The 23,513-nt window shown below is 45.6% G+C and overlaps 1 protein-coding gene across 1 annotated transcript in view; it reads left to right on the top strand.

The window, feature by feature from the left end:
* DNER (delta/notch like EGF repeat containing) overlaps positions 1-23,513 on the top strand; it is a 316,523-nt gene that overhangs the window by 206,839 nt on the left and 86,171 nt on the right. The window contains exon 7 of the mRNA XM_049614770.1: positions 15,096-15,209. Within this exon, the coding sequence (XP_049470727.1) occupies positions 15,096-15,209 (114 nt within the window). The remainder of the gene's footprint in view (positions 1-15,095; positions 15,210-23,513) is intronic.

The raw sequence follows: 23,513 nt of genomic DNA on the forward strand, positions 1-23,513 counted from the left end.
TGTGGACTAGACCCCTACCCATCTGCCCTGTGGTCTAGACTCCTACCCATCAGTGGACTAGACCCCCACCCATCTACCCTGTGGACTAGACACCACTCATCTGCACTGTGGACTAGACCCCTACCCATCCCACTGGACTACAGTTCCACAGCCAGCAGTGCAAATCCTGCTGTGTCCTTACCATTTTCTAGTGGGACTCTTTGGGCAAGTCACACACCTTTCTGGGTCTGCTTCTCTGACTCTGCAAGATTATGGCAACCCTCATCATGACTTACGAATACCAAATGAGAACGTGAGCTCTTGGTCTGTTCTGTGGACTTGTATCTCCAGTATCTAGCCCAGGGCCTGGCACACAGTAGGGCTCAGTAAAGATCTGTTGAATGAATGAATGAATGAACAGAACAAGATGAAATTCTATATGAGGCGCACACAGATACGCAGTAGGGACTCAATTTTCTTGTCTCTCTTCATCGGGCTTCTCTGTGTAGCATATGTGTTTTTCACCTGCCCCACCAGATTGTGGCTGGCCTGAAATTCTTGATTTCTCCATCCCCTGTCAGTGTCAAACCCCATGCCTTACACATTAGTGAATGTGGAATGCCTGATTAAATTGAAATTTAACTTCCTTAATCAGGATTTATTTTAGAAAAGCCTTCTAATATTGAGAATATAATTTTTCCTCAGAGGAGCTATTTCTTTTTCTGAAAAGAATAGCTGCGATGCATGTTCCAAACTGCCACTGCCTAAATATTATTAGCATTTTGCACAAAGCATTTTTCAACTTCAGAGCCCTTCATTGTTCCAGCTTATTGGTGATTTCAGCCTATTTTTTTTTTTTAAAGCTTGGCATTTCCAAGGCACAGAGAACATCTCATGTGTTCCCGTCCCAGCTCTACTCAGTGTCACTCAGATAGGTGTGCAGATGCCTTTGACTGGTGAGTCAGAAGCAGGTCACCTCCTCCTGGAGACAAGCCCTGAGTGGGATGGGCTGTAGGTCCTCACACCCAGCCTCACTCAGCTCAGGAAGTGAGTGTGTGGGCAGGTGAATGTGGGTTTTTGCACGTGGCTTAGTTCCGAGGTTCCGAGTGGAGGGCACCTCAGAGCTCGTCTCTGGTCGTGGGGCAGGGAGAGCAGGGGTGACCCCAGGAGACTGAAAGACTTGACCAAGGTCTGCAAGCTTGTGGGAGAAAGGATTTCAGGCCTCTCCACTCTGTGTCCATCTTTGGGTCAGAGTACATTTCACTGCAACATATTCACAGGTTTGTGAATTTTCCATTAGTTACGAACAGGGCAGAGGGCATGGCCCTCTCCAACGGGCTGCGAATGCATGACCCATGATGGCTCTTCACCCACTCGCAGGACAAGAGATGGTGCCAGCTGGGACCGGGGGACAAACCAAACTGTAACCTGCTGCTCAGGGTTTCAATCCAGCGCCTTCCATTTACTAGTTAAATGACCTTGCGTGACCCTCCCAGCCTTTCAGCTCTCGGGTGTCCTTACCTTTAAAATAGTGAGGCTCGCTCATTCATTCAACAATTGCTTATCAAGTATCTCCTACATGCCAGGAATTTGCCAGGTGCCAGAACTACATCTGTGAAACAGTAATGTCCTCATGCTTATGGGGGCTGCATTGTAGTGACGGAGAGGAATCAACAATGTGAGCATGTGTGTTTCTTGGTGTGTGTGTGTGTGTGTGTGTGTGTGTGTGTGTGTGTATGTAGTTAAGGGAGAGGGTCAGGAAGTGATAGGTGCAATGAAGAAAAATAAAACATGTGAAGAGATCAAAAGAAATGGGAGCATGAGGGTGATCAGGTGAGGCTTCTCTGAAGGGAAACTACTTGTGTAGAGACCTGAATACAATGAGCTTGTGAGCTTGGGAATGATGTGACTGTTGGGGGGCATAGCATCCAGGCAGAGGGAATGGCACATGCAAAGGTCCTGAGGCAGGAGTACGTGCACAGTGTCTAAGAGCCAATGATGAGACTTGGTGCTGGGAAGGAAGCTGGACTGGGCCACGGAGGAAGGACAGGGATTCTATCATGAAAGCGACAGCCCTAGTGTGAGCTAGGGCAAGCCATCTGACTTCTCTCTTGAAAGGGTCACTCTGAAACCTGGTGAAGAAGAAACATAGGGAGGGGAAATTGGGAGACTACTCTCCAGGCAAGAGAGAACGGCGACTGGAGCACCGTGGTGCCGTCAGCGGTGGAAGTTTGGGTCTGGGACATGGTGACGGTGTTGCTGGTAACACTTGCTGGGGGTGTGTGTGGGGGGTGTGAGTGGCCGTGGGGAGATGTGGAAGGCTCCAGAGGTTTTCATTAACAACAGCTTCATTGAGATACGATCCACACCCTGCCTAAGGGTACAATCCAGTGATTTTCAGAATATTTATGGAGTTGCAACAGTCCATTTTAGAACATGGTCATGTCCCCAGAAAGCAGCCCTCTCGCCTTTGCCTGCTGCCCCCCGATTCTGCCACCTCCTCCCCCCAGCCCACGGCCACCACCGATCTACTTCTGGTCTCTGTAGACTTGCCCATCCTGGACACTTCATGTAAGTTGAATTATTTGCTATGCGGCCCCTCGTGTCTGGCTTTTCAAGGTTCATCCATGTCGTAGCAAGTAGCTTCATTCCTTTTTCTGCCTGAATAATGTCCCATTGTCTGCAGACCCCTCACCGTGTTTATCCGTTCACTCACTGGCGCACGCTTGGGTTGTTTCCACCGTTTGGTGGTGGCGAATGGTGCTACTGTGAACCCTACCCTGGTTATGATCTCCCTTCGCTCCTCCTCCAGGGTCTTATGCTTCCGCCCTCTTCGGTGTCTCTGTCTTTGCCATCCTTCATCTTCTAACTTCATCCTTGGCCTCTCATCAGCAGCGGTGCCGAGGTCTCATCTTAAATCCAGCCCCTTGACAGGCAGAAATTTAGGAAGTGCCTGCTGCTGCTTCCATATGTTGAGCTCTTCCTCCCCTCCCCCTCCCCCCTCCCCTCCCCTCCCCTCCCTTTCCCCCCTTCTCTCTCCCCCTCATCTTCTTCATCACTGCCACACCTCCATCTGTGGCCATGTTGTGATTTCCTGCCCATTTAGTTACACTTCCTTTCTCTTTACATCAGGAAGCTTCTCTCCAAGGTTATTGGTGGTGTGTCCTCCCCACTAATTTCCAGGGCTCTTTCTTTGTCCTCATCCCCTTAGAAGCGTTTCTCGCCTGGCCTGCGTGGTGTCTGTTCTCCTGAAACCGGTCCAGCCCTCCTCCCCTCCTTCCTTTCCCCTTCCTCTCTCAGGAGCCACCGTCTTGCCCCTCTGCTGCCACCTCCCTCTGCCTTCGGCAGCAGTCACTCATTCTCAGCTGTCACCTCTAAGTGTCTGGCTTCCAGACCCTTCCTTCCAGCCTGTCGCCTCCAGCACCCCCAGTGGAATTGGGACCAAGGCACCGCTAACCGCTCATGTCCTCCTCGGACTCGACCCCAGACCTGCGGGGCCCCCCTCCCTCTGCCTCTCACACACTTTCAAGCCTGACCTTTTCGAGAGCTCTGGTTTCTATCAACGGTGCCATCACCACCCTTGTCACTCAGCCTGGAAGCCCCTCGTCTTACCTTTGGACCAGTCACCAGGTTTGCTCGATTTACAGCCATTTCCCACCTGCCCCAGCTCTTCCCCTCCCATCCCCCATGCCCTGATCCAGGCTGTTGTCTCCTTCTGCCTGAACGATTGCGATAAGGCGGTCCTCCCTCTCCACGGTCCCCCCGCCCTGCTTCCAGAAGCCTCATTTCCCCTGGGACTTGAGGGAAATTGCTTCATCGCGCTGGGTCCAGCTTCCCGTCCGTGACCTGGGAAGGCTGACGGAATCCACGGCACCGCACTCCAGGGGTGCTGTGAGGTTTAGGGAACACGGTGCCTGTGCCGTGTTCACCCAGCAAATGTCCCTGCTGTCCCTGCTGCCATTCTTGTCGAGCCGCCGGTTCCGCGCCCTGTGCCCCACCGCCGCTTCCCCGGCAAGTGACTTGGCCTAGGCTCCTCTGTGTCGCCCCTGTCTAGGGAGCCGCTGTGGACCACGTGAGACCCTCAGAAGGTCCTTTTCTCCTCTGCTAAGACCTGCTCCCTGCCCGCTCTTCCTTGCCTCCGTGCTGGCCTTGGCGCCTGGGTGGCTCAGTCGGTTAAGTGCCTGACTTCAGCTCAGGTCATGATCTCATGATTTGTGGGTTCGAGCCCCGTGTCGGGCTGTGTGCTGACAGCTCAGAGCCTGGAGCCTGCTTCGGATTCTCTCTCTCTCTCTCTCTCTCTCTCTCTCTCTCTGCCCCTCCCCTGCTCACTCTGTCTCTGTCTTTCGAAAATAAATGTTAAAAAAATAAAAAAGCCTCATGAAAAGGAAGTATAACACACACGAGGAGTAAAGAAATGTGGGGTTGGGAGTCTGTGGTCCTGGGTGCGATTGCAGGTTGAGCCACTTTCCAGCTCGACCTTGCTCTCTTGAGCCCAAATGTTCTCACCTGTGAAATGGAGTAACAAGTCTCGACCTTGTAGGAGTTAGAACGCACACATCCACACATGCACACGCACACATCTACGCACGGCCACAGAATGGGGGATGCGCCAAGGGCACCTCGTTGAGCTTCTCAGTGCTAGTGCAAGGTCAGCGGATGGGCGCTTTCGTTCTCCTTGTTGTCTCCCCAGAGGCTGGGCCCGTGCCCCCCCACCCCGCCCCCGTTTTGCCCATCCACAGCGCCTATGCCCGAGGAAGGGACGAGAGTGAAGCCCTCCCCCTAAATTGAAGTGGGTGAGAACAGGAAGCGACCGGTCTCCGACCTGCCTTCCCCACGTCTGCACTCCGATCAGAAACCTCCACGGATGCTGCTTTGGTACCCCAGCTCCGCAGCATGTGGGTTTGAGGCCGCAGCCCCATCGTCCTCCCCGGGGCCTCAGCCAGTGCGTCCAAGAGTGCCTGTTTGGTACCGTGACCCTGCTTTGGCTCACGCTGTGTGTTTGCTTCGTGGGAACGCGTCTTCACTCCTCTGAACGTGTCTCAGATTCCCCAGCTGTGAATTTTCACTCATCAAAAATTCTTTCTCGGGGCGCCTGAGTGGCTCAGTCGGTTAAGCGGCCGACTTTGTCTCAGGTCATGATCTCATGGTCCGTGAGTTCGAGCCCCATGTTGGGCTCTGTGCCGACAGCTCAGAGCCTGGAGCCTGCTTCGCATTCTGTGTCTCCCTCTCTCTCTGCCCCTCCCCCATTCGCGCTCTGTCTCTCTCTGCCTTTCAAAAATGAATAAATGTTAAAAAAAATTAAAAATAAATAAATAAATAAAATTCTTTCTCAGAGAACGAATACCTACCTTCCCTATAGCTTGGTTTATTATACAAACCTGCAGCTCAGCTGCTAAATATCTTGAAGTCAGTCCCTTAACCTGTCTGTCTCGTGGCATAAATTCTTAATGTAATACTTTTCTCCCTTTGGTTTCAGTTTTTCTTGGAGAGTCATCAGGACATCCTTCATGAAAGGAAATTTCTTGAAATCTCTCTCACTTTGTAATCACCAGATTAGACCCTATAGGTGTCACGTATAGTCTGGCCTCTACCAATATCACAGTTTCTTATTTGGGTTCTAGGAAAATGGAACGAAAGAGATTATTCTAAAAATAGCGATGCATGGTGCTACGTAGTCATTAATTACTTTATAATGAGTACTTCCAGAGTCCCTGGCTGTGTGGTAGGGGTTGGGGGACACAAATCCCCAACACCTGCTCTTAAATAATAGGAAAGCAGATCTGGAAACAATGCAGTGACAGGCACGGTCATCAAGCCTGGGGGCTCCCGGTCACAGAAAGAAAAAACATGTGCCCGCAGTGCAGTCAGTAAAGGCTTTTTAATGCAATATTTGACTTTCACTCTTCGGTCTTTTTCTTTTGTAATCTGTCACATGTGTAACTCTTAAATGAATAATATTAATATTTGATATTTTAAAAATTGCTGCTAGTGTCCTGGACCAGTGGTTCTCAGACTTTAGCATGGACCTTGAATCAGAATCACCTGGAGGGCTTCTTAAGGCCCAGATTGTAGCCTGTATTCTGCCCTCCGCTCGCCCCACCCCCTCCCAAGAGTCTCTGATTCTGTAGGTCTGGGATGATGCTGGTGAATTTACGTTTGTAGCGAGTTCCCAGGTGATGCTGATGCCTCTGGTCTAGGGACCACACTTGGAGAACTGCTGGTCTAAACTGCCTTTTAAAAACTGAGAGATCCAATAATATTGGCTTATTGCTTGGCAGTGTTAAAATCCGTAAATTAGCCATTCATTCAAAAACATTGAGCCATCTGCGATGTAATCGGGCATGGTGCAAGCTATGTAGATTGATAGCAACGCCCGTGCTGCTCAGAGTGGGTCTCATTCGGTCATTACAGCCACCCTGGAAGCCATGTATTGACATTTTCCATATTTCACTCAAGGGGGACGAGAAGGTCAAAGTCGGTCCTTTGATGTGCTACTCAGCTGAGCTTTGTATGGCCGTCCCTGACCTTTGACTGTGCAAGCCACTGTCCTTTCCACTGTGCCTCTTACCTATGTGTGCTAATTCGATCTGGTTACTTTCTAACTTTGAGATTAATTTTTCCTGATTTTGCTGGATGTCAGCTTTCTTCCATGCTTTTCTGTCTATTGCATATTCCGATTTTAATTACATTTTATTGACTGCCTTTCACAGATGGGCCTTCTATGTCTTCCTTCCTTTGCCCTTGGTTTTTAAATCATGTTTGCATTTGTTCAGATGTGTTTGTTTTTCCCCTGCCAGCAGATCTCACTACTTTTTTTCTGTTAAATAATTCCTGCCTTCTGACTTTGAAATTGGATGCCTCTGAGGTTGAATGTCTAGATGGCCCACAGATTCCTGCTATTTATTTCTTGCCTAATATTAGGCCCTGCATCTCTGCAGCCCCAGCCCAGCTGCTCTGATCCCCCGAGGGCAGGAGCCGAGGCTGGTGGGTTCTCTCCCTGCCATCAGCTTTTCAGTACAAAACGAGTAGCTTCGCCTGACTGCACAGCCAGCTATTAAGAGACCAGGAATGTTAAAAATAGCTCCCGCCACCTTCCCAGCTTGGAAGCTTTCAGGATGGCTCTCCAAAGAAACAATTAGATCCTACCTCCCTGAATCAAAGCAACACAGAGGAATAGCTTTGTTTCCGTAAAGGAATCTCGAAGTAAACATGCACAGAAACAGTTGTGCAGGGAAGCAGGATGTTTAGAAAAGCAACTGATCTATGGCCTTGTTTTTTTAACAGCCTGACTCATTTAGCCAACTTTGCATACTGGTGATTTATCATTGAACTCGAGAAGGTTTTTCTTCATTTCAAGAGCACAACCAGCAGAGACAGTGATTTGGGGGTGCTGTGGGGTACAGGTTTTTGGTTATGTTCCTTGCGATCAAAAGATACTGTTAGGATGTAGTTGTCTCCAAACCATTTGGATGCTCGCAGGAAAACCTAGCCATTTTTCTCTCTATACATGGATACATTTTAAGTTATGTTTTCTACTTAAGTACAAAATAGTATAAAATTAAAGACTCCAAGTATACATTAGACCAAATGTAATCTGGGAATGCATCCACTGAATGGATTATTCAGTTCAATGCATTTCCTACAAGGTATCTGGTTGCTTTGCCATCTGCCGGCCTTCACTTAGTACATGTGCTTTATTTCGTCCAACATCATTGCTCATGGTCAGGTGCTCTAAAAGCACTAAGCCTCCATTTGGAGTTGAGAGCTTTGCCAGTCGTCCCATATGTCCTTGAAAGGCATCCTTATTATATGTCCCAAGGCATAGCTTTTCTTAAATCTTCTTTGTTGCAGTAGAATGTTCTCCAAAGAAATGATGAAACCTCTGGGATTCCCTAAAAGGAGAGAGCGGTATTTCCAATAGTCTTCTATTTTGGAGCCAGTTATTACATTATTTATTCAATGAATGGATTTTGATTTCTAAAAATGTGCTGAAGGTTCGATATCCCTGGTTTGAAAGGACAGGTTTCTGTTTAAGGGAAGATAAAAGGCATTGGGATGAAGACAAGTGTTTGTAGTCCGAAGGACCAAGGTCTCATTGACCTAAACCAGGGTTTCTCAACTCTGGCATGAGAGGCACGTTGGGCTGGGTCATTCTTTGTTGTAGGGGACTGTCCTGTGCACTGTGGATGTTCAGCACCATCCTGACTCTTATCTACTAGATGCCAGTAGCACCCCCCAGTGGTGTAACAATAGACAATGTCTCCGGACATCACCAAGTGTTCCCTGGGAGGGGAACGGGTGTCGGAGGGTAGAGAGAATCATCCTGGTGGAGAATCCGTCTGACCTAGGGAATTAAACCTGGATGGACTGTTGCAGGGCAACGAGTCCTGCTTCAGGTCTGTTGATTTGCCGTGTCTTAGGCACCTATAGAAGGTGCCGAACGCTTCTTGGAGAAGTAAGACTGAAGCTCAGAAGGGGGTCAGCATAATTTTTCATCCATCCCAGTGTGGCTGGGGAGAAGGGGTCCTTTAGCAGAGCACTTGCTCCATTGTGGTGTCCCCCGCATTGGAAGCATAGACCGTGGCAGAACACAAGGTGATTTTAGATAGCACCTGTTTGAGAGAATACATGCGTAGTTTAATAGCCATGTATTTATTTTAATGTGCATTAGGGAAAAAACAGTCGCACATTTTGCCCATGCTGTTCTGGGTATTATTGCATAAGGAGAGGCTAAATCTAACTTGAGAGATGTGGTTGATGTTAGGGCAGAAGCTTGAAGCAACTTGATTGATTTGTGCTAGGAAATGTTTAAGTATCGAGGATTCAGAGATTACCGAGAAAGGCGAACTCCCAATTCTTAGGGAATTTGTTGTTGAAAGAAAACCAACAAAGAAAGGCCTTTTGGTTAATAAACATAATTGATGGAGCATGAAGGAACCCTGTGGGGGACAGCAGGAGACTCTAGGACAAAGCCCTGCTTCCATGGGTCACCTTCTAGGTGGGGAGGTAACAAGTCGACTTGTGTCTTGTCAAGTAGAGGTACGTGCTAAGAAGAAGAATAAAGAAGGGCTTGAGGCCTGAGGTCCGAGCAGGTGATTTCTGTGCAGAGACCCGGCTAATGGCAGGGGCGGCCGTGGAAGGGTGTAGGCTCAGAGGGAACACTTCATGCAAGGTGGCGGTGGGACTCCAGGGCTGAGGTTTCTGATGGCCACTCTAGGCTTTCCTGCGTAGGGAAGGTGATCTGAAATGATCTTTTGTGTTTGTTCCCTTGCAAGAATTAAACATAAATCATAGTGATTCTCAAGCTCCATTAAACTTCTCAGCATATACTGGCTTAGCCTTATCTTTCAACTTAAATTCATGCATCAAAAATCAATTATTCAGCTGAACATTTTAATTGAATCGAAGTCTGATAGACGCTCTCATGCACCAAATTATCCTAATCACGACACATTCTTTGCACACCAGTATGCACGGATTAGCCAAAGCAGACACCAGGGCTCGATCTCTGACATCACGTCACCATCTGTGTATGCGGTTCTTCCTCCTTCTGGGGTAAAAGACTCAGACCACTAAGGGGAGAGCTGTGTTATTCTCGGCTCATTGCAATTCTTGACCCAAACGAATTAGAACAGGCACTCAGGGGTTGGAGGTTGTTTCCGGGAGAGAGATTTTTGCCTGTCTCCCAAGACCCGGGCATCCGGGACAATTCTCAGGTCGGTGATGAACACACAGAGGCCACTCTTCTCCCTTATTGCCTCCAATGGCAGTAAACGCTGGTTCACACTCTCCAAATGGGGTTGATTTCACAACACACAACCCCCTGGATTCATAAGACATCTTGACCTAACTGTTCTGGTTTTATCTGTCATCCCCCTCGAGTTTGTAGCCGACTTCCCACCCTGCATCACTGGATTTCACGTCTCCCTACCTGGTGCTGGAGACGACTTTAATGTACTCTCTTGGGTCCTCTACTCCTTTATGAAATTCATTTTTAACACCCCCCCCCCCACCTCTGCTTCCTGCTCTTACAGATGAAACTCCCCTGCATTTCCTGTAGTCCCTTTCTCTAGGTTTATTGCTGACTTTCTTCTGGAGCTTTGTGTTACATGACAGTTTTTTTTTTTTTAATTTTTTTAAATGTTTATTTATTTTTGAGAGAGAGAGAAAGAGAGAGACAGAGTGCAAGTGGGGTAGGCAGAGAGAAAGGGAGACACAGAATCTGAAGCAGGCTCCAGGTTCTGAGCTGGTCAGCACATACCCCATGCGGGGCTCAAACCCATGAACTGCGAGATCATGACCTGAGCCGAAGTCAGACACTTAACTGACTGGGCCACCCAGGCGCCCCTTTGTTACGTGACGGTTTCAAATTCATGCCACACTTCTCTTTCTAGGGCAGGACCACAACTGCTTTCGTTGTATCCTGTGTCTCTGTCACATCTTTGTGTGGTCCTGAGGCCACAGCCTGAAAACACCATCAAAGACTGTGAGAAGAAGCTTGGTGACTTTAGGGACAGTTGGACTCCACGGTGGCCACAGTGCAGTGGTGGATGGGGAGAATGTGTGGGGATGAAGGAGGCAGGGGCCAGATCATGTTGTGCCTTTTACCCGTGGAGTCAAGTGTTTGGGTTTTGTTCCCAGCCCTTTGTAAAGCAAGCAGAAAGTTTTAAGAATAATAGGATATAAGCTATGTCTTAAAAAATTCTCTCCGGCTACTCCCACGTGGACTGTAGAATGGATTGTAGGAAAGCAAGGGTAGGGGTAAGGAGATGGGCTGAGGGGGCCTTGTCTTAGGTCCTGGTGAGAGGCAATGATGTCCCGACCTGGACAACGTGAAAGCACCATGTGGTTATAACACTAATTTGGAAGGGGGTCCACGAACGCTTCAGGTTTGGCTAAGAAGGGGCCATATCACTAGTTCTAAGGAAAGGAATGGAGACAGTTACTGCTATTTGCCTTGGTAGTTGGGTATAGACTTTGTCATTGGAAACCTGAATGAAGGAGATTTTCTCTGTTGTGCATTTTTAAGGATGTCTGAATGGCATCCACACCTTTCATGCATACTGCTGGGCCTTTACATGGGCTTTTCTTTGTGCCTTGCCAATATCCCATTGGGAACTTATGACCTAGGTCTTTAAGTCCTGAAATGCCCATTTGTGTGTGTGTGTGTGTGTGTGTGTGTGTGTGTGTGTGTGTTAGAGAAAATTCTCCTGTTAGCAACATGCACGAAATGACCACATAATACCTTTCTTATCCACTGTGTTGACACAATCATTGCTTTGCTTGAACATTCCACAAGGTCCTCTGAATGTGTGTCACTGCTTTGGTTGGGTGAGGAAATGTCCATGATCAGCATGGTTATTTTACTCCCCAGAGAAGATACCGGCTTCCCGCAAGATGGAAGAAAGAACCCAGACAAAGCCTTCATGGTCTTGTAAAATTTAAATTCCATTCACTCATTTAGTTTTAACACCTTGGTTATGATATCAAATGAAAAAACAACAGACATGGATAGGTAATTTGTGTATGCCTTAGATGTGCAGTTCAGAATATTATATATAGGTTAATATCAGGGATTTGTCTGACAACTGTAGATTTCTGCTTTCTGCGGGTCTAAGAAATGACTCACTGGTGTTTAAGAGTCCCTGAAACCAGCAACAGGACACTCGCAGTTCCTTGTCCTCTCCCAGATCTGGCTCCAGTTGGCTCAGTGCAGTCAGTGATGGCGCTCCTGGGACTTCCGACTAAATTGGAACTACCTTCTTTGACGTCAAGAATCATGCCTGGCCTGGTGTGGACAAGCGTCAGGCCCTGAATTACAGCCGGGCAGACACACAGGCTGGTTATTGCTAGTAACTGACCAGCTGGTCACCTGCAGCCAAGGATACTCAGTAATCCCATAATCCCATAATCCCAGCTGTGCTTCCCTGCCTCCCTCACTCCTCCATTGCTGTTTTTCTTTTCCAGTTATATCGAACCTGTAGACATGCCAATATATACGTACTTTATAGGTCTAAGTACACACTTTTGCTTATAGTTCCATGGTTCCCCTATTGAAAAAATCTTTGCGAGAAAGCTGTAAAGCTTGAGAGCCAAAAGCAATGATATAGTGACTGGTCCCTGACCTGTGTTCCTCATTAGAGAGGACTATTGGCATTTGAGTAAGAAAATTTTCTTGTACTGGGTCGTCTCGGGCAGTGCAAGACTTTAGAATCTCCACCACTAAGTACTGGTTGGACAATCCCAAACACCCCACACACTGCAATGTGGATTGACCTCTTAGGTTGAAATCCTACTACACTTGAATGCGTAAATATTGGAGCATTTAACAGCACTTAAGGTTTAGTTTATTACATTTATTAGATAATAGTGAATTAAATGCATGGGAAGATTTGTGTCTTATTCGACAAATGGGGTTCTTAAAAAGAAATTGTTGAAATTAATAAATGTAGTTTAAAGTGTTTAATTCAGTTTGTAAATGGGACCGCACATTAAAGAGGCCATTAGAAGTGATCTTAAAAAAAAATCTCCATTAGTTCGGGATACATCTTGAAGTCTTTACAGGTGAAATGAAATTTGCTTTAAGATACCCCAACAGGGAAAATATAAAACTATGAGAGAGGTAGATGAAATTAAATGGACAGAATGCTAGCGATTGTTGAAGTTAGGTGATAGAGACATGAGGCTTGTATACTAGTCTATGTTTAGGTATGTTTAAAACTCCCAAATAAAAAGTTCAAAGAAAGTGAATGTTAAAATTTTCTCTAAAGAACTTCGCAGCTCATGGAATCCTGAATTTTGCTCATATTGTTTCTGTCTGGTAGGGACATATACATCCCTTACAGGTGTATGATATCTCATTGGCTTTTGGCTATTTTTAATGATTTTGTGTGATTCTGTGGTCACAGTTTTAAGATCTTCATGATGGCAGGGTTCATGACTCTATATCCTGTAACCACACTGCTTCTAAGAAGCCAGTATTTCTAATTGGCTGTCTTTTTCATGAAGGTACTTTTGTAGCCTGTTGTAGAAATGTTGAAAGCAGGGATTTAAAGAAAATTTTGGTAAGCCCAAGAATAACCATGGTGTTTAGGCTGTGTCTATCTATATCTGTGCATTTCCTTATACATCATTTTCTGTTATTTTCCCTTCATGTTAAATACATGTTTTTGAGCATGTGATGCATGTTGCCTCAGGCATGATGATGCATTTAAGGGATTGGGCTCAGGAGTTTGACTCCCCGTGTGCCATTGTGAAAATCACTTAAACTCCCCAGTTCTCAGTTTCCCCATTCGTGAAACGGACATGGTTATGATACTGACCTCATAGTTTGCAGTGAGGATGAGTTAATGCATAGAAGAAAAAGGAAGTGTTCTATTATAGGTATTAGCTATGATTTTTAGTCAGAAACTTATTTGTAGCACTGTTCTGAAAAACAGTTTGCTCTCCCTCATTCTGAATTTAGGGCCGTCATTTGAAGATCTATGAACATACTGTTATCATATTAAGATATTCTGTTCTGCAGTTTTGAAACAGCTTTTTGTCCTGGTGTTTGGATTTTTAGTTTATACAATTATTTTATTCATCTTATCACATTCACTAATAAACTACAATCTCCTGAGCTGTTTTCAAGCCTGTAGGGGAGAGTAAGGTTGTACATAAATGCCTCCACATTCACAATCTGTAATTTATACTCGTTTTGCAGGTAATTGAAGCTCAGGCGAATCATCCCTCTTCTAATATCACCGATTTACTTTTGCAAATCTCAGATTCAACTGCTAATGACAGTCTTTCAAAACTAATAATTCAGAAAGACAAGTTTTTAAGTACTTAATGTACAGCCTAGCAAGGTATAAAATGCTACAGTATGATTATAATCATGTAGAAAATATCTGTGCATAAAAATTTCTGATAGGAATCATCTCCAAATTATTAAGAGTTCTGTCACTCAAATAACAGAACTAAGGGCAGAGCCTCTTTCTGTTTGACATCTTGTGTTCAAAGTTTCTTTCATAGCCATTTTCCACTTTAAAATGAATTTATTTCTCTGGAGGGCTTTGTTTTCAAAGTTACTAAGTAATGTGGAATTTATTCACTTAAAATTTTTTTGATGTTTATTTTTGAGAGAGAGAGAGAGAGAGAGAGAGAGAGAGAGAGAGAGAGAGAGAGACAGTGAGACAGTTCAAGCGGGGCAGGGGCAGAGAGAGAGAGGGAGACACAGAATCCGAAGCAGGCTCCAGGCTCTGAGCTGTCAGCACAGATCCCGACATGGGACTCAAACCCACAAACTGTGAGATCATGACCTGAGCTGAAGTCAGATGCTCAACCGACTGAGCCACCCAGACTCCCCTAATGTGGAATTTATTTAAAGCTTTTGGGTTGCATTCTCATAGATGGGAGTCCTTACTTCCGTATCACACATGTGTTTATGTTACTGTCCAATGAAATCCCCGCCAGAGTCTTGCTTCACAGAGAATTTACTAGGCTGGATGGGATTCAAATAAAACCAAGAATAATATATTCAGGTGCTTAACATTATGTGTGTCCTAATCTCTTTATCTTTAAAATGAAGGAATGGGGCATGGCATTAACACAGAACGGTTCTTCCAGCTGTAAAATATAAATTAAAGAAATTTTAATGACTAGCGTTTTTCCTTGTGCTTTTTAAAAATAGGTATTGGGATGACACTGACACAGGGAAAGTGGCCGTCCTCTCAGTTAGATGGCCTCTCAGTTAGATGGCCTCTCGTCTACAAACACATTGTAGACTGTGTTTTGTCCTGTGTCAGAAGGAAGCTGGGAACCCTCAGTTTCTGAAGGTTCTGACTCGTATTTCAAAGTAAAATGCAGGGCTAAGGCTGAAGGAAAGTCTCTCCTTGCAGTAAAAGATTTTTGCAAAGTAAATGATTTTTGAGCTGTGATTCTAAACTGCTAAGACTGTTTCTCATTGCAAAACCAAAGCGGACCGAGGAGGAGTGGCTGGGTGGGGGGCTCTTTTGCTCAAAGCTGCTGCTTTTGGTGGGTGGGGTACTGATTAGACTCCATCAGTTCCTGGGGTAGTTTGAAATGGTTTTGGAATAACCCATTTTATAAAATATCTATCTCGTTTTATTCAGGTTATACTGGAGAGCTGTGCCAATCCAAGATTGATTACTGTATCCTAGACCCATGCAGAAATGCAGCAACATGCATTTCTAGTCTCAGTGGATTCACCTGCCAGTGTCCAGAAGGTAAGCATTATTGCCTAAGGATACCTGTTTTTTCTTCCCATTTTTAAACCATAAACTACTTTGATCAGCTTTGAATTTCTGAAAACCTCCGTGCGAGAGAACTTCCTCCATTTTTTCCATTTATAAAGTGAAATATAAGGTAGTCTTTTCTTAAAAAATTCTGTGCTAGAATAGCTTGAGAATTATGTTTGAATATTAGACATAATCTAGGAATTTCTGTGATTTTACTTATACCTTGAAAATGAATAAATGTAACACAGTGATAACTATAAGTTTTTTCCTAAATTTCACGTGTTAAATTTTCAAAATTTTCAAAATTTTGTTTTAGATACCAGTACACATAAAAAATATTTCAACATGAGGTTCACCTGCTTTTATTTTATTTTATTTTATTTTATTTTATTTTATTTTATTTTATTCTTAAAAAATGTTTATTCCTTTTGGCAGGGAGAGGGTGTGAGCAGGGGAGGGGCAGAGAGAGAGGGCGAGAGAGCGAGAATCCCAAGCAGGCTCCGTGCTCTTAGCACAGAGCCGGATGCGGGATTCCATCTCCCGAACCTGGGAGGTCATGACCTGAGTGAAAATCAAGAGTTGGACGCGTGACGGACTGAGCCACTCGGGTGCCCGTCACCTGCTTTTATTTTTAAGTCAACTTTCTAACACCTTAGAAACTTCAAGTTATCTGGAAAGTCACATCTTTTGAGCTACTTTTATTTTTATTTATTTATTTATTATTTATTTTAATGTTTATTTTTGAGAGAGAGAGACAGAATCCGAAGCAGGCTCCAGGCTCTGAGCTGTCAGCACAGAGCCCGGCGCGGGGCTGGAACTCGTGAAGCACGAGATCATGACCTGCGCCGAAGTGCCACCCAGGCACCCTTTTAGCTACTTTTAGTTAAAAAAAAGTTTTACTGTTAGAGTAGTTCGACCTGAAGGGGCAGACAGGTGACCATAGTTAGCAAGCTGGTATTCAAGATATGATGTTGTACTCAGAGGAAGTTCTCATTTCCGCTTGGAGGGATGTTATGGAAGGGATTACTTTAAAGACTAATGTTGTAAGAATAACCTGATGTTAGAGTTTTTTGTTCTTTATTTTTTTGAGTTTTATTTATTTATTTATTTTTATTTTTTAACGTTTATTTATTATTGAGAGACAGAGCACGAGCAGAGGAGGAACAGAGAGGGAGACACAGAATCCGAAGCAGGCTCCAGGCTCTGGGTTGTCCGCAAAGAGCCTGACGCGGGACTTGAACTCACTAACTGTGAGATCATGACCTGAGCCGAAGCCGGCCTCTTAACCGACTGAGCCACCCGGGTGCCCCTAGAGGTTTTTGTGTTTGTTTGTTTGTTTTTACAACCGGCACGTCAGCTCCTGATCCGCAGAGGTACGCGGACAGCTGCATAAAGTATGAGGGCATCGTCTGCAGAGATGAAGTGTAGAGTCTGAGTGCGTACACTCTGGAACCGTCTCTGGGCTCCACATTACCCTACCCTGCCCCTGGCTGAGAGGCTGCAGGGCAGCAGTGGTTCGGCACGGCACTTGCTGAAAGGCCACCAACCTCCCAGGTGACCCAGGGGCTCAGGGTTGCAGCGCCTCCTCCTCCTCAGTGTTTTGAAGACCCGACGTGAAGAAGCAAATCCTGTCCCCCAGCTTCCGCTCACCTGTGCAGGGGTGGGAGCTGCGCCCCCAGGTTGCTTGTGCTTGCGATGTGTGTGGTTACCATGGCAGCGGAGTAGCGTGTGTTTGAGAAAAGTGTGTTTCACCCTCCCCTTGGGTCTCTGAAGCGAATGGAAAACGCGGGCATGTTGAAAGGGGTTGAGGGCTGAGCAAGCGGCACGCATTGTCCCTCACACATGGAGCTTTGCAGATTTTCAGGGCTTCGCTGCACCCTGGGTCAGGCGGTTGCTGACTAACTGGCCGTAGCCTGTGCTTGTGGTCAGGGGTGGGCGTCAGGGTCACCAGCCGATTGACTGCAGCGAATCACGAATCCCCCCCGCCGCCACCCGCTCCTCCTAAATGTGGGCTAGAATGAGACTGCATACTTCCCAGAACCGTTCCGGGTACAAATGGGATTCTTGCGAAAGAGCTTTGGAAACTCCAAATTGCTTATTTTTACAGTTTTGACTGTCACCGGAAGGTTAAAATGAGACCCCAGAGGCTCATAGAGGCAGTGACTTCCAAAATCACAGCAGCCATAAAGGATGGCCCTCGAAGCGGGACCCAGTGGTTTTACTTTCCCTCATACCGCCATTTTTCCTAGCGCCTAAAGATGGCCGAGCACTTCCTGTTTGCCAGGCGCTGCGCTGGCCGCTGGGACTTAAGGGCTAGTGGAGCTGAGATGGGGCCTCCCGTGGCACATCCACAGATAGATGTGTAATTACAGCAGGACCAGGGCCTTGAAGATGTCCAAAAGAGAGCTGTTTAGTCTCGGACAGCTGGGCGTGTTGCCCCCATGTGGAGACGCTGAGTGAGGACAGGGAGGAGAGCGGCGGAGTTGAGGGCATCACCGATGAGGGAAGACGGTGAGGAAGAAAGTGGGTGATGGGAAGCGGATGTACGCATGGCTTCACGGGGCTTTGTGTGCCCAGGTGGGACATTTCCTCTTCATCCTGAGGGGGAGACGGGGGCTTAGGTCTGGAGCCTGTTTCCACCACTGACTCACCAGCTCTGTCTCATGGGCAAGTGAGTTCATACCTCTCGCTCTCTGTCTCAGTTTACTAATCTGTAAATTGGGGAAATGCTAATGCCCACTTAATAGGGACAGTGAGGATTAAATGAGACGTCGCAGGTACAGTAGTTAGCACAGTGCCTGGATAAATGGCTGTTCGGTATTAGCTGCTTCATCGTTACTGTTTTCCTAGTAACAATTACTGTTGAACCATTGATGAATTTAAATGGGAATTTGTCATGTTCATTCCCGAACAGTGTGGAACATAGAGAGGGAGTAAGGAGGAGAGTTTGGAGATTGTTGTAGAAGTCCAGGGAACAGGTGTTGACTGTTAGAAGGGGAAGGGTGGGGGCTTAGAAAGGAGGGAAGCTGATGGATTTGGGAGAACTTGAGAGGTCAAGTGAGGGGGCCTGAGATGGGTGGGTGACGGGGGGGAGGGGCAAGCTTGTTCCCTCTGTCAGTCTGTGGCAGGCTGTGCCGTTCCTGGAGAAAAAGAAGTGCAGAGCACAAGTGTTCTATTTTGGACGTGTTGAGTTTGAGTGGCCTTTGTGACGTCCAAGTGGAGCTGTCAGCTGTGAATCTGGAAGCTGGTGGAGAAGTCTGGGCCAAGTCCAAATGCAGACCCATTAGCCCATAGATGGCAGTTTGAACCTTGGCATCCGGGGGATTGTCTAGGGAGCCTTCATTTTTATCCAGTGGCCTGTCAGTTCCTCCACGCTGTCTAGATAAAGCCTAGGGGAAATGTGACGCTCTGGAATGCAAACCATGAAGACCCATTTCCCGACAGTCTTTGTGTGAAGAGTTTTTTCAGAGGTTCACCTTCACTGAAGACAGACCAGGGAAAAGGGGCTTTACTTCCAGTTCTGAAGAATTCATTGCAGTGTTTTGGAGCCTCTGAGTAGGAGTGTGAGGCCGTGACCGGGTGGCTGGCGTTTTTGAACCAGCCCCTCCCACTGGCTTGTTCTCTGGGTGCTTGTGGTAGAAAATAATGTTTACAGAACACGTTGCGTCTCCAGGATCCCTCTCGTTTCCGGCACACTGCGAAGACAAGTTTGGAAAATGTCTCAAGTCCACAGAATGTTCTGGACTTCTGAGCTAGCATTAGGACCCTTCCTGCCTCCTTTTTTTCCTTTCTTTCCTTTTTTTTTTTCTTTTTCTCCAGTGATGAACGTTTTCTTGTCATGTTTGCTTTATACACGTCCATTTACGTGTATAGTTTGTTTCTTTGCAAAGTAACTTGAAAGCAGACGAGAAACATCATGGCTCTTCATCCCCAAATAAATCAGTTTGTGTTTTCTGAGAATTAGCACAGTCTTCTTTAGATCTTACGGTGCACCTAGAAAATTATCACACCTAAGAAATTTGGTAATTGTTTCCTCATATTACGTACTATGCGTCCTTTTTTCATTTGTTCCTTTATGTGTATTAATTCTGTCTGCCCTGGTTCCCTGTGTTCTCTTGAGAGGGAGGGAAAACCGCACGCCAGGAGCATTTAACGCCACATTTTATATTAGGAGGAGGTTAATAAAAATGTGTTAAATGAACGAATTATAAAAGTCAGCACCTCAGTATCACTCTGTAGTCTGGCAGCACCTCTTATCCTCATGACAATTCTATGAAGCAGATGCTATTAATGTCTCCATTTAACATATTGGGAAACTGAGGCACAAGGGGATCAAATAACCTGCCGGTGATCACATAGATAGAAATTTAAACCCAGGCACCTTGGCACTGGCCTTCTTAATCATCGTCCTATAATGTCTCTAAATAGATCCTTCAAAATACACTCGGTCTCATTTTTTTTTTTTTAAGATGATCTCTGTAACAATAGTCACGAATAGAATAAATGCAAAGTTTGTTGGGTTCTAAAACTTTTAAATGTCCCTGCTAAAAATTTCTGAAGTCTGGGAAAAGCTGGAAAAAATTTTTTTCATATATATAAAAATTTACATAAATTTAAATATATATGTATTTCTTTTCTGTAAGAACGGTGAAATCCTTTTACAGCAATTCCCTCCCAGTCCGGAAAGCTGTTACAACTAGGTTTTCCCTCTGGATAGTGCTTTCAACTCAGCACATTCACATCCTGGCTCTTTTCCATCCTTTTCCTCTTCATTCTGTTTCTTTCAAGGATCCTTCTGCATCCAACCTGGACCAGGTCCTTCGAGGTTGGAGTCCTTCCTAACTCTCTGTCTCTTTGACTCTCGCCTCCTTTTTAACCTCTTTCCAAAAGTTCAAAGTCAGTGAGGCCTGCGAGACAGCTTGTGCTGTAATTATCATTTAAGCTCTCCTTCTGGAAGGTTTCTGCTTTCCTCCTACACTTAGGTTTTTATTCTTTGTCAACAGGTTCTGTCTTTTCTCTGAATTTCTGCTTAACGTTCACTGGGCCCACATTTGAAAAGTGCAGTTTTGGATTGTGGTTCCTGTGCAGGTGATAAGAAGCAAAAGTAAAAATGTCAGGAGCGTTTTCTTGCAGATACTTTACCAAACAACAGCAGCAAAGAGGAGAAATTAGAAGCTGATCTTTTTGCCTACGTGTTTACTCTGTATGCAGATACTGTCTTTATGTTTGGTTTAGAACTTTGAGATCCTTCAATTTTAAACCAAATGCATTTTAATTCTGAAGACATCTAATTATATATACTTACCATCACTGCCTATTGGTATTTAAATATGTAAATTTAAATATATGAATACATTTAAATACATACGTAAATAAAATCTGAATATAACTGTCTAGCCATCCTCTCTGCTTCAGTACCTCTGAATTTTTATTTTTTCCGCCTCAGAATTTGAAGTAGACCACCACACGGACTAATAGGGAATAAAAAGAACTTGGTAGAGATGAAAACATTCAGCAATCAAGCACATTTGTGGGTCCTACAGGTATGCTGATCTGCATCATGCAGGGCACAGAATCACACTGCAGAGAACCTGATCGCTTACCTGGTATCTACCTCGGCGTGTGGCGACCGGAGACTGACGTGAGAATGTGGGGCTCCAGGCACTAGGTTTGAGCAGATATCATCGCATCCAATAGATTGTAAAAACATTAGTCACAGGTTATTTTCTGGTGTCACACTTGCTGATGGGAGTACAGGCCCACAGAGTTTGTGTGAGCAGCTCTTGCCCTACAATTCTGAAGGCAGATACTGCAGCCGGGGAGGGGACCTGCTTCCACACCGGACTCCACTGTCAGCCATGCAGGTCTTGTAACTTGGAAACTCCGTAGCCACGTGTGGTTAGTGTCCTCCTCTGGCCCGGAGGTTAGTAGACCCGAGTCTGGGGCCAGAGAGGAGGCAGGGGAGTAGTGGGGTGGTTACAAGTGTGCATTGAGGGTCCCATCGCTTGTGTTTGAATGCCAGACCTATCCCCTGTGCAGCTAGCTCTGTGCTTCTCCGGAGCTCATTTTTCCACTTAGAAAATGGGAATGATATTAGGACATCCTTTATTAAGTCGGCGTGAGGAACAGAAAAGCCCTCAGCTCTGTGCTTGGCAAAGAGTAAGTACTGAATAGTGTTAGCGATGATGATGATGGTGGTGATGGTGGAGAATTTAGCCATATCACCTTGGGTGAGTCGTACAGTTTTCATCTCCTCCAGCCATTTTTTTTTCTTGTTTTAATGATGAAGATTGACTATTACCTTTAAGGGACCCTATTCCTGATAGTCTCTGATTCACATACATCAGCCTAAGAGCCCCTTGCTGAGCCAATAAATCCAGCTTGTTGTTTCAAGTAATGTTTACAGAGAAAAGTTTCATAACCTCTAAACGACTCCCTAAAACTTAATGTCGGCCCTCGGGCCCTGTAAGTCAAATCCCATTGCAACAAGCTCCAAGGGTTTATCCAAACTGTTTTTGTTTTTCTACATTTTATAGCCTTGAGTAATCTAGCCATATAAATCCTTTTGTCCAACTCAAATGTCAGTGGTAATGCTTTTCATCTTAGAGGGATTTACAGGCAATAGCCACACATGTCATAAAAATTATCCCTGAGATAATGTGTATTGTTCAGAAACCGGGCATGTTACCCAATAAGGATTTAGGAGTCATACAGTCCTAGGATTTGGTTGTTTTTCCCCAGTATCCTGATAGGTAGGATTTGGGTGAAAGCACTCTCTTAGGACCTTATTCAACTGCATGTATTTACATAAGAAATGTGCAACATGTCCTCGTAAAATTCCCAGGCCTGAGTAAGGTACTGTTCTTATTTTTTTGAAAATTTGGCACTATCCCTAAATCACCACATCATTTAGGAACTGTAGCAGCTGAGATCCTCGGCGCTCCAAGTGCTATATAGTTTCACCTCTTGGAGACAGAGCAGGCTTTAAGACTTACCAAGTGTGAGTAAAACTTTATTTCTGCGCTTGGTGTATGCTGATTAATTTTTGATTTACAGCTAAGTTCATATTTCTTTTCTTTTTGTCCCCACATAGCACAGTTGCTCTGAGATTGTTTAACTAAAAATACCGCGAGGGATTTTGCTTGCCCGCTTCCCCCATTCGCGGTGGGACCAGATGCACTCACCTTAGTCCATGACCAGGGTCCTGTCATCTTCGGCTCTGCCGCCCTCCTGGGAACCGTTCTGATGCCCAGGTTAGTGGTGGCAGATGACAGTAGGAAGTTGCAACGTGACAAGTGAATGAAGAAATAAATCCTGATACCTTGGTGCTTTTCTTTTTAAGAAGAGGTAGGAGGTACCTCATAGGTAAATACAAATCCCGATTTCTTGAGGTGTGTGTCCAGATCTGCACGGGAAAGTTCTTTAGCGCTCTTAAAACTTTTTGGCTTTAAAAATTTGGGTAGACGGCCTAAATTTCAACTGTCATTTCTCTTGTGGCTTCAGGAATCACCACAGCATCGGCGGTAACCATGACAACGAGGACATCTGCCATTTGTTGAGTGCCTGCCATGTGTTTGGTGCTTGAAGTTAGTATTTGACTTGAAGTTAGCAGTTAGCTGCTGAGGCTCGGATAGATGTTGCTGCTTGAGTTTGAATCTGTGTTTGATCACGTTTTACTTGGGGACCTTGGGCAAGTAAACCTAAATCCTCTGTGCCTCATTTTCTGCATCTGTGGAGTGGAGGTAGCATTAGTGCCAACCTAATGAGGTTGTCACAAGGATTAAATGGGTATACAGTACTCAGAACAGTGGGGTAAGTGATTAATATAAGTGTACAAGGTGTATACGTGTACAAGGTAGGTCCCGAGGCTCTAAGGTCCTGGTGGACCCGGGTGAAGACTAGGTTTGTCTGTGGAAACACGAACTCTGGAGTCCTTGTTCACTCTGCTGAACTAAGCTCCTTCTCTGGTCAAGTTCACCTTTGTGACAACTAGCTGGTTGGGTACAGGTCTGCTTTCCCCCCTGGGTCTCTAGGCTTGTCGAGGGCAGTGATGCTCAACTTTTTTTTGGTCTTCCTTAGCACAACTGGCACTTAGGTACCTATGAGCCTTGTGTTGAATGTCTTGAGTGAGTAGATATCTCAAAACTGTTTCAACAGTTCAACAGTGTCATTTAATATGGGAAGAGACTGGAGCCAAGATGAGTTAACCAGGGTCCACTAATGTAACCAGGTGACTGTCATTGGTTAGACTCATTGCAAACTCAAGCCAGCAGTGAGGCTGGTGGAGGGTGG

Source organism: Panthera uncia (assembly GCF_023721935.1).
Source record: "Panthera uncia isolate 11264 chromosome C1 unlocalized genomic scaffold, Puncia_PCG_1.0 HiC_scaffold_3, whole genome shotgun sequence".
Classification (NCBI taxonomy): Eukaryota; Metazoa; Chordata; class Mammalia; order Carnivora; family Felidae; genus Panthera; species Panthera uncia.